Source organism: Capra hircus, chromosome 18, assembly GCF_001704415.2.
Source record: "Capra hircus breed San Clemente chromosome 18, ASM170441v1, whole genome shotgun sequence".
Lineage (NCBI taxonomy): Eukaryota > Metazoa > Chordata > Mammalia > Artiodactyla > Bovidae > Capra > Capra hircus.
Window position 1 is genome coordinate 47,268,448 of NC_030825.1, and position 9,356 is coordinate 47,277,803.

The 9,356-nt window shown below is 51.4% G+C and overlaps 1 protein-coding gene across 4 annotated transcripts; it reads left to right on the top strand.

Annotated features, from left to right (window-relative positions):
* ZBTB32 (zinc finger and BTB domain containing 32) lies at window positions 2,538–8,909 on the top strand. 4 transcript variants are annotated; one of them, XM_018063328.1, is made up of 5 exons: window positions 2,538–7,356; window positions 7,614–7,687; window positions 7,804–7,872; window positions 7,988–8,152; window positions 8,330–8,909. In XM_018063328.1, exons 1-5 carry the CDS (start codon window positions 6,470–6,472, stop codon window positions 8,605–8,607), a joined length of 1,473 nt encoding a protein of 490 aa, XP_017918817.1. In that variant the 5' UTR covers window positions 2,538–6,469; the 3' UTR covers window positions 8,608–8,909. The 4 variants fall into 4 exon arrangements, with proteins under 4 accessions (XP_017918817.1, XP_017918816.1, XP_017918815.1 ...); XM_018063327.1 differs by having other exon boundaries at window positions 7,988–8,909; XM_018063326.1 differs by having other exon boundaries at window positions 7,614–8,152.

Here is a 9,356-nt window from a genome sequence, read left to right on the forward strand (position 1 = left end):
CCACTTTCTAACGGCCACTCGGGTTTGTGCTGCCCTGAGTGAATGTGAGGCTGAGTGGGGAGAGGAACAGGGCCTGAGTCGGTAAGCATCATGGATTTTCTTACTTTTCTTCGGGCTTGGACCTGTCCCTGGTAAAACTGAGGTATGGGGTCTTGAGTGGTTGTCGTGAGGAGGAAGACTGAGAAGGAAGGAGGTCTTTGGCCTCTAGGGACTCCTTCTTCCCTGGAGAGGTTGGAAATTGGGTCTCTTGGGCACTGTTGGGCCCAGCTGGGCAGAAACCAGGCCAGCATGTCTTATGAATTGGTCCGTGGTCCCTGAGATAGCCTGATTTGGAAATATGTTTTGGGGCAGTTGTAGGCACTTGGAGCTCTGTGTGCGGTCAGTAGCCATGTGGTATGGCCTCTGAACCATCACAGGTTGTCTGGGTTCTGGACTGAGCCTGGATCTGGTGACTAGAGAGATCTGTGACTCTCCAGAGGTTAGTGGGAGTCTTTGACCAAGAAATGAAACTAGTAAGCACTTGAGAGGCCTTCTGGAGTTTCTGGATCCAGCCTGGGCTGAGAGTAAGTGTTGATGAAGTCAAAAGCCCAACAGGAAGTTGTCAAGAGTCTTTGCATCCTGGCTGTGCTGGGACCATGTGGCTGCAAGGCCTTGGGGGTGGGGAGGTCTCTGGATTCCAGGTTGGGGTGCTCACGGAAGATTTTCCAGTACTGGGTACAAGTTGGACAACGTGGCAAAGAGGTTAGGCCCGTGGTGTTCTGGAGGTTCCAGGGAGAGGAGCATGTCTCTGAATTCCAGCAGATTGTTTGCCCTCCGTGAAGTATTATTGACTTGTGGTGGCCCTAGACAGAATCAGGATTGAGTTGTGTTTGGGACCTTTTAGTTCCTGTCCCCATTTTTCCCCCAAACTGTTTCTGGTCATTTCCAGAAGATATCAGGTTATAAGCATGGGGCAGGGGCTTGGGGAAGATGGACATTGTATTGGACACAGGAGGAGGTGTGTGAGATATCCTGCTCTTTAGGAAGTCACTCGTGCTGTCTTTACTGAAGATTTTTATACTTATGGTGCAGGAAGTTGATATCTAATTTCACTCAGCTGTTCAAATTCTACGAAATATTAAAGCTTTCAGGGTGCTTTCATGTACACCCAGAGTTCTCAAACCAAAGGTGAGGTGCAAGGGGGTAGTCTATGAGTGGATTACAAGGGTCTATGAGCTCCTGGAAGTAATCAGAAAAACTGTATGTGTATTGCTGGGGCCAGGGGTGGGGAGGGGAGCAGCCACAAAGAAGAGGAGTGGATCCTGTCCAAGGATGGTTCAGAGCAGTCTGTGACTCTCTTGTCATTCATATGCAAAATGGTATGAGAATCTACAATTTTCTGATGTAAAGAGTTGATTTCATAACATACGATTTTAAAAAGGATAGTGAACCCCTGAGAGGTTAACAACTACTAGATTAAAGCAGGCCCCCCTATTATCTATTAGGCAAAACTAGAAATGGGAGATTTTCCTTCTTCTCCCCACATCTGGTGTTAGCGCACACTTCAAGGTGTCTCACACACTAGCCTGCCTGTCCAAGCTCAGTTTCCATGCCCCTCCCACCCATTCAGGGCCACACCATTCTGAAGAGTATAGATCTAGGGTTGAGGCTCGTGTGAGCCTGGGTAGTGGACCATTTGGACAAGGAGGTCAGGGGTTTTGAGTTCCCAAAGTATGGTCTAGAATTGCGAGGTACAAGTGGGTACTTCCTAGATACCCTTGGACTCCTCAGCCCAAGGGGAGGGACACAACTGGAGGTCAGAGTGGCGCCCTCTGGATTTGAGGCAATATAGATATTCAGCACTGGTGGAAAGTAGTCCCTGTGAGGAAGTTGAAGGTCTCGGAAGAGTTAGCCCCAAGTTAAGGCTGAAGAAGAAAGCTGTCTATTGTGAAGATGCAGTGGAATCTAAATTGTTTTTATTTCTAGTCTGGTTCTTTTGCCACTTAATCTACAAAAAGTGTGCTATAATAGGGTCTCTATGACCTAGATTCAGCTCACCTGCCTATTACTGTATCCAGATCTTGGGTTATGTAGAACATAGATTTAAGGCAAGAAAGACGCGCATTCACTCTGTGGCATCTCTTCTCCGGTATGTCTCGGATGTGCTTAACTAAAGAATGAACACTTCAAGTTTTCTGTAGGGTTTGGGTAATTGGTTTTAAGCTGTATAAAATGTGGGAAGTTTAATCACCTTAATTTGCAGAAAGTGATGTGTCTCCGGGAAGAGTGGAAAGTTCATAGAACTTTCCTAAATTGAATCTTGTTTAACCTGACTTTGGAGGTACTTAATATTTAATACATGAGACAAAGGGAGTATTTTTCATAAAACAAATAAGCATACCTCTAATTGGCATATTCTGATGGTTTAGCCATTTTAAGAGGCAGATTCTTTTTAAAAATTAGTTTATTTGGTTGCACCAGGTCTTAGTTGCATCACACAGGATCTTTTGCTTTTCCTTGTGGCATGCAGGATCTCTAGTTGCATAATACGAACTCTTATTTGCAGCTTGTGGGAGGGATCTAGATCCCTGGCCAGGGATCGAACCTGGCCCCTCTGTGTTGGGAGCACAGAGTCTTAGCTACTGAGGGAAGTCCCCTGATGGTTGAAGTTTTAATTATAATATTTAGAGAGAATCCGTACTTATATTGCTATTTTGACATTTTTTACATCAAGCTGAGTTGTGCTTGAAGGGGCTTATGGTCAGGTATATCAGTAAGAATAAAAGATATCAGATTTCAAACTTTATTTAGTAATATAAGTATTATAAAGGACTGAGAGGCAAAAATCATACCTCCTTTTCCCACATACTTCTCTTCCAATTATATCCTATGTAAACTCTCCTGCCTACTCCACTCTATCCCAAGATGCAGGCTTGTGTCCGCAAAACCTGTGGTTTCCTAGCTCCACCCCAGAGAGACATGGAGATTCCTATTGAGTCAGCCTGGCAAGTGGAGGGTGGGCAAGGTTTCTGAGACTTGGGGGGGGAAGGTGGGGGAAGAGAAAAGAAACACAACATCCTCTGGTGGTCCAGTGATAAAGAGACTGCGCTTCCAGTGCAGGTGGCAAGGCTTCCCTTGTTGGGGAAGTTCCTCATGACTTGTGGCCAAAGGCAAGAAAAAGAGGAAGAGTCAGCAGTGTGCTTACCTTCCAAGTCAAAGTGGTACTTGCTTCTGCTGTCACTGCTCAGTGAAAGATGGTTTGGACTGTGCAGTCAAGAATGTAGGCAGGAAGCAGGGCTGAGGTGTAGAGGGCCCGACAGCTCTAAGGAGGCAGTCTCTAAAGGGATAGCCTTAGGTGAGGGTAGACACCAAGTGGGAGGGAAAGATGGGGTTTCCCAACCTTGGAGGCTTTAGTTCACTGAACAGAGTCCCCTCACCCCTTACCCTCCCTGTTAGGTTTCCTGAAAGCCCCTTGGCACTCCCTGTCAACTGCATTTGGATAAGAAAATGCTACTCTTTGAGCACAGCCTCCAACTCTTTTGAGCATCAATGGGCAAACCACTAGTGGGGGAGCTGAGTCATGGGCACATGCTGTAGGCCTGGGAAGTGAGGGGGACCCCACTCCCTGGGTGATGACGTAATCTTCCAGACCCCTATACCTACACTTGGGGTTCCTCCTTTGTGGCTTCTCCCACTTATTCCACATCCTCAGAGAGTATTTCTGTGTGGGAGGAAGGATGTTTTCCCTCCATATACATACACATCAAGGATTGGTGTTTTTCGTGTCCAAGTCAAGGGTCTTTTATATGGGTATTTCATGGGTCCCTGGGTGTGGTGGTGTGAGGAGTTAGAAAGCTTAGAAATGGAAAATATTTAACGACCAGAGTAGCAAATGAATACAACTTCCCCATTTGCATTTTCCCTTTCACTCTGACTCATCTTCCCCTCTCCCCACACTATTATTGCTCCTCCACTGGCCCCACCCATTGGCACACCCTGTCTGATCTAGGAAGGGATAACATCTGCTTGGACCCAAGCTAGAATGAGAGGTAGAATGAAGGTATGTTAGGTCTCAACAGAGAGTAGAAGGGTGGTCTGGACATTTGGAGGTCCTGAAGCCAAAAGGTGAAACAGGAGTTTGAGAGACATAATATTTGAGTCTAGGAGGGAATCAGACTCTAGCATCTAGTAGAGAAGCCTTGGGGAAAGCAGACTGGGTCTTGTCATCAGACCAGCCTACCAGTGCCTGACTTGTTACTCTTCTAGTTATTTATTAGGCATATGTCAAGCACATATCGTAAGCTATCTAGCAATACCTGTTCTATGCATGAAAAATCTGCAAGAAATAATAAACAAAAAGAAATGTGAGTCTCTCAGACCTCATCTTTTCCCCAGGTTAAGGAGTGCTAAACTGCGAAAAGAGGGCAAATCTCCGAGGGCCTTCATCCCCTGGGCAGGAAGTCAAAGAAACCCCGCAAGTCCTGATTTCAGAGAAATGTCATTTCTCATCAGCCCAAGAAAAGTTTTTCTCTTTGGAGACCACCGCAGGCCCTTCCTGGGGTTGCCCCCTTCAGAGTGTGATGGGAGGATCTGAGTCACTCACATACCCTGTCCCCAGCGATGGCCCAGATGGCCTGGGTCATTCCCACAGAGGAGTGGAAGCTTCCCAGTACCAAGTCAGAGAGAGGGAGGAGGAGGCATGCTTTTGGCCCTCTTGCGCTCTCTTCTTAGAATCCAGATGTTTCAGTCCTTTTTACTTTTGAGGTAGTATAAAGAGCTTCCAGCTGCTAGAGCTCTACTGACACCTCTAAGAAACAAAACTAATACTATTTGAATGATGCTATGTACTGAGAAACCACTTTCACATACATCATGTCATTTCATCTTCACCCCACCTCATAATGAGGTAGGCAGAGCTTATCCCTATTTCACAGATGAGGTAACTGAGGCTCAAAGAGGTGACTTGCCCAAGGTGGCTCAACTAGCAGATGGCAGAGATGAGAGTCAAATGCAGGTCTGATTATCCCAAAGTTCTTATTGCTTCAGATATACTTCTCTGACTCCAGAAATTCAAAGATGAAATAAGACCAGAGGTCAGGAGGCAGAATGCTTGAGTTCTGGAAGGAGAGGAGTGGTCTCTCCTGGAGGGGTGAAGCTCAGCCAGGGGTGTAAGACCACACCCCTTGGGGGACTGTGGCAGACTGATACTTGGGACACCCAATGGAAGACTGTGAAGTCAGGGGCGGGGCTAGCTCCAGAGTAGGGGGGCCAGGAGCCCCAGCAGCAGTTCAGAGCATGCGGTGTCCAGGAGGAAGCTACAACCGGTGAGTGGTTGCTTCTCCCCAACTGAGACTTTCCTCCCATTACATTCCTCTTTCTGTCCACTTCCTGCCAGCCTGTAGCCCTCCCTGTGAGGTGTCCAAGTAGTAATTCCTCCCTCTACGGGATCTGTACTCAGGGTGAGCCTACACTTAGGAATATGCCTGCTGGGCTCTGGGACACTTAGGTCTGTCTCTCTGTATCTGGGTTCCCAGTTCTCTTCTTAAAAGCCAAGGTGGTGGTTTTGATGTGTGACAAACTTCTGCCTTGTTGGGTTCTGTCTTTCTAATCTTCACTTTTGGCTTATGAAAAACAAAATTGAACTGTCTCCTTATCCTTATCTTGAGAGGAAACAGCCTCTCCCTCCATAGTTTCCATTTCCCTTTCGCCTGCTTCCTCCAAGGTCAAAGCCTTTTCCGACATCTCTCCATCCCTGGGTGAGGAGCCTTCTCTCCTGTGGGTTCCAACCTGCTCTCTTTATCTCACTGCATGGGAGCTTTCGGTCACTTCCAGTTCTTTCTCTGAGGATGGTTTCTAGAAGTTTCATCCTGAGGGAGATGATCAGTTGATGCCTTGAGCCTGCTTTCTGCAGCTATGACCCCATCTTGCTGCCCTTTTTTCCTCTCAGGACCCTCAGCCCCACATGACAGGCTTGCAGGAGGAGGACACACTGGCTTTCTAAACTCCCATGAAACTGTGTCTGGCTCCACCCCTAACTTACAGGGCTGACTGGGTTTTGTGGTGATCCTGTCTGGAATGAGAGCCGGGGCCTGTTCGGGGGTCTTTCCCTGCAAAGGAGCTTGGAGAAGCAGAAATATCAGTGTCTGCTCTCCTTTAAGTCAGACATTGCCAACTGGCAGGACCCATCTATCCACTACTTGAGATAGCTCTTCAATGTGCGATCCTTGCTCTTTAAGTCCTGAATTTGGTCTAATTTCCATTCTCTCACCACCTCAACCCCTGCTATATTCTGAACAGCCTCGGGTTTTCTCTTGGGTCATTTTTTCTGCTCCATTCAGGACAGAGAGCTGATTCAAATCCAGCAACTCACTCTTTCTTCCCTCACCTCCACAGGCTTGAATATGCAGTTCCTCCCTCCCCTTTTCACCACGGACCCTACACTGTGGCCTTTCTCTCAGAACCTCTGAGATTGGTACCAAGGCAAGGCACAATGCCCCTGTCTCCAACAAGACTGCCTAGTCCCTATGCTTCTGATCGGCTGGTACGGCTAGCAGCCAGGCTCCGGCCAGCACTATGTGATACCCTGATCACAGTGGGGAGCCAGGAGTTCCCTGCCCACAGCCTGGTCCTGGCAGGTGTGAGCCAGCAACTGGGTCGCAGGGGCCGCTGGGCTGTGGTGAAAGGCATCAGCCCTTCCACCTTTGCCCAACTTCTGCACTTTGTTTACGGGGAGAGTCTAGAGCTGCATCCTGGGGAACTGGGGCCCCTTGAGGAGGCAGCCAGAACACTGGGGGTGCAGTCCCTGGAAGAGGCATGCATTAGGGCTCGAAGGGACATGGCTAGAGAAGAGCTGGGTCCAGGGCTGAAGAACCAACAGGAGGAGCTAGAGAAACCCACAAGGGACTCGATGAGAGGCGTGGGGGCCTTTGGGGAGAAGCAGAGACCAGAGAAGTTTGTTAGAGCTGGTGGGAAAGAGCAGGAGACGTTGCACAGGCCACGGCTGCCAAGAGAGAGCCCTGACATGGCAGAGGCAACCCTGGAGGGTCGAGGGGAGCAGATGAGACCAAAGGAGCAACTCCACCAAGCCCTTGTTGGCCATGGCAGAGCCGGTGGGAAGCAAGAAGTAATCATGTGGTTGAGGGACAGTGCAAAGGGCTCTGAGGAAAGTCTGCGGGAGTTCCCTGGCCCCCTTCCCCCAGCAGGTTCCTTCCAAACTGGCATCACCCCCAGCCCTTGGTGGGCTGAGGCCCCTTGGATGGGGGAGGGCCAGCCTGCCCTGTGGAGCATCCTTCTGTTGCCACCTAGATATGGCACTCCCTTCTCCCATAGCATCCCTATGACTGGAGCCTGGCAAGAGGTCTGGCCTCGGGACCAGAGGTGAGTCGAAGGGCTTATGGAAGACCTCTGGCTGGGAGGGAGTGGTTCAGGAGAGGCAGCAGTGATGGGTGGAAGGGTACCACATCTCTTATCTCTACTATACATTTCCTGAGTTGAGGTAGGACAAGAAGTTGTCACCACAGGGCAAGCCAAAGCCCAGGCCCCACAGAGGACTTATGACTCCTCCCTCCCCAGAAAGGGATCCGCAGGATCCCAGGTGTAACCAAGGCTGTAACTCTTCCCCATCCCACCCCCAGGATCCCACTGTCCCTAAACCTCCACAAAGGCCTTTGGAGCCAGAACCAGCTGGCCTCCTCCAGCCCCACCCCAGGTAAGCCCCTCACTGCCTGGCATGCACCCTGTAACGTGGTCTCGAGGCTGGGACTGAGGCCAGGGCTCCAGGAGTCCAGCTTGAGCAGGGCACCTGCTTCACTCTGTTCCCTCCAGGTTCCCTCCCCCAGGGCCCCACACAGCTCAGCCCTGGGGAGCCGGAAGAGTCTGATCAGAGGCACACAGGTGAGCAGAGTGAGGGTGCTTTTGCCTCAGCGCCACTATGGCCCCAGCTTGAGTGTTCCAGTGACCCGGCTCTGGGAATCCCAGCCCTGCCCTCCTTTGCCTTTTGTTCCCACAGGTAAACTAGCAACCTGTGTGAGTCAGGTCGGCACCGCAAGCCGTCCATCTCACCCACACCCTCCCCCACCCACTCCTGCTCGGTCTCGGCCCTATTCTTGTTCTGTCTGTGGGAAGAGGTTTTCACTCAAACATCAGATGGAGACGCACCACCGTGTCCACACAGGTATGGGCGTCCTGCCCTGTGCAAACTGCTTCCTTCCAAACTCCAGTGGGCTCGCTCCTAAGTCCCTGAGTGCCGTGCTCCCGAGCAACAACCTTGCCCAGCTGCCCCTACCTACCCCTAGGCGAGTCTTCACGCCCCCTTTCTTCCTTCATGAGCCTTCCCCTCCACCTTCCCTAGGAGAGAAGCCCTTCTCCTGTAGCCTGTGTCCCCAGCGCTCCCGGGACTTCTCAGCCATGACCAAGCACCTGCGGACGCATGGGGCCGCACCCTACCGCTGCCCTCTGTGCCAGGCCGGCTGCCCCAGCCTGGCCTCCATGCAGGCGCACATGCGCGGCCACTCGCCCAGTCAGCTCCCGCCGGGATGGACCATTCGCTCCACCTTCCTCTACTCCTCCTCCTCGAGGCCATCTAGGGCCTCGACCTCTCCCAGTAGGCCCTCTTCCTCCACCACCTGACGGGGCGTCAGTAACTTCTTTGGCTTCAGCCAAGCTTACAATTAAAGAATGAAAGACGGGCCGGCGAGCAGGCTTCTGATTCCGCACCGCGGCTGCGGCAGCCTAGCAAACTCGGCTCCAAGAAGCACCGCGGGAAGGGAGCCAGGAGCCCTCTCCCAGACGGCCTCGGGCCGCGGACCTGGGCCAGAGAGCCCCTGTGCGGTGAGGGCAGTGAAGTTTGCACGAGTGACGGTTAACTGTGCGAGGACTGGCGATTCATCACCAAAATAAAGCTTCCTGTGCTCTCCTCTCGGGACCAGAAAGTAGAGTCCAGCTTTTCGTCTGCGCGTCGGGGGCAGCCTTGCCCTTAGTCCTGTAGCGGCCCCTGGTGGTTCAACGTGGCGGCCACCTCCTCCGTCTCCCGGGGCTTCTGATCCTCCCCTCGAGGCAGCGGGCCGCGAGGACAGGGTGGTGTCCAGACCGACTTCGCAGCAAGCCCTGTGTGGAAAGGCTGTGAGAACCCAAGTTACTGGTCCCTTTCACAGCAAGCAACTGCGCACCAAGTCTGAGTATGGGTCGTCTACCCGGGGCTCGAAAGGAACGCGTGTTATTCTATGCTTTCAGCCACCCGACTCCTTTCCGGAGCACAAGAGCCGAAAGGCCGCAGCCCCTCCAATATCTTCCCTCCACGCCATACAGAGCGGCTGCCGGGTCAAACTCCAAACTGAGGCGGCCGCCCCTTACCCAGCCCATGCCTTCTGCAGTCGCGA

Excerpts from the sequence above, each read along its gene's own strand:
- ZBTB32 (XM_018063325.1), top strand. The coding sequence starts at position 6,470 with ATGCCCCTGTCTCCAACAAGACTGCCTAGTCCCTATGCTTCTGATCGG. Across the intron at positions 7,357-7,613 it reads GTCTGGCCTCGGGACCAGAG|GATCCCACTGTCCCTAAACC; the intron begins GTGAGTCGAAGG and ends TCCCACCCCCAG.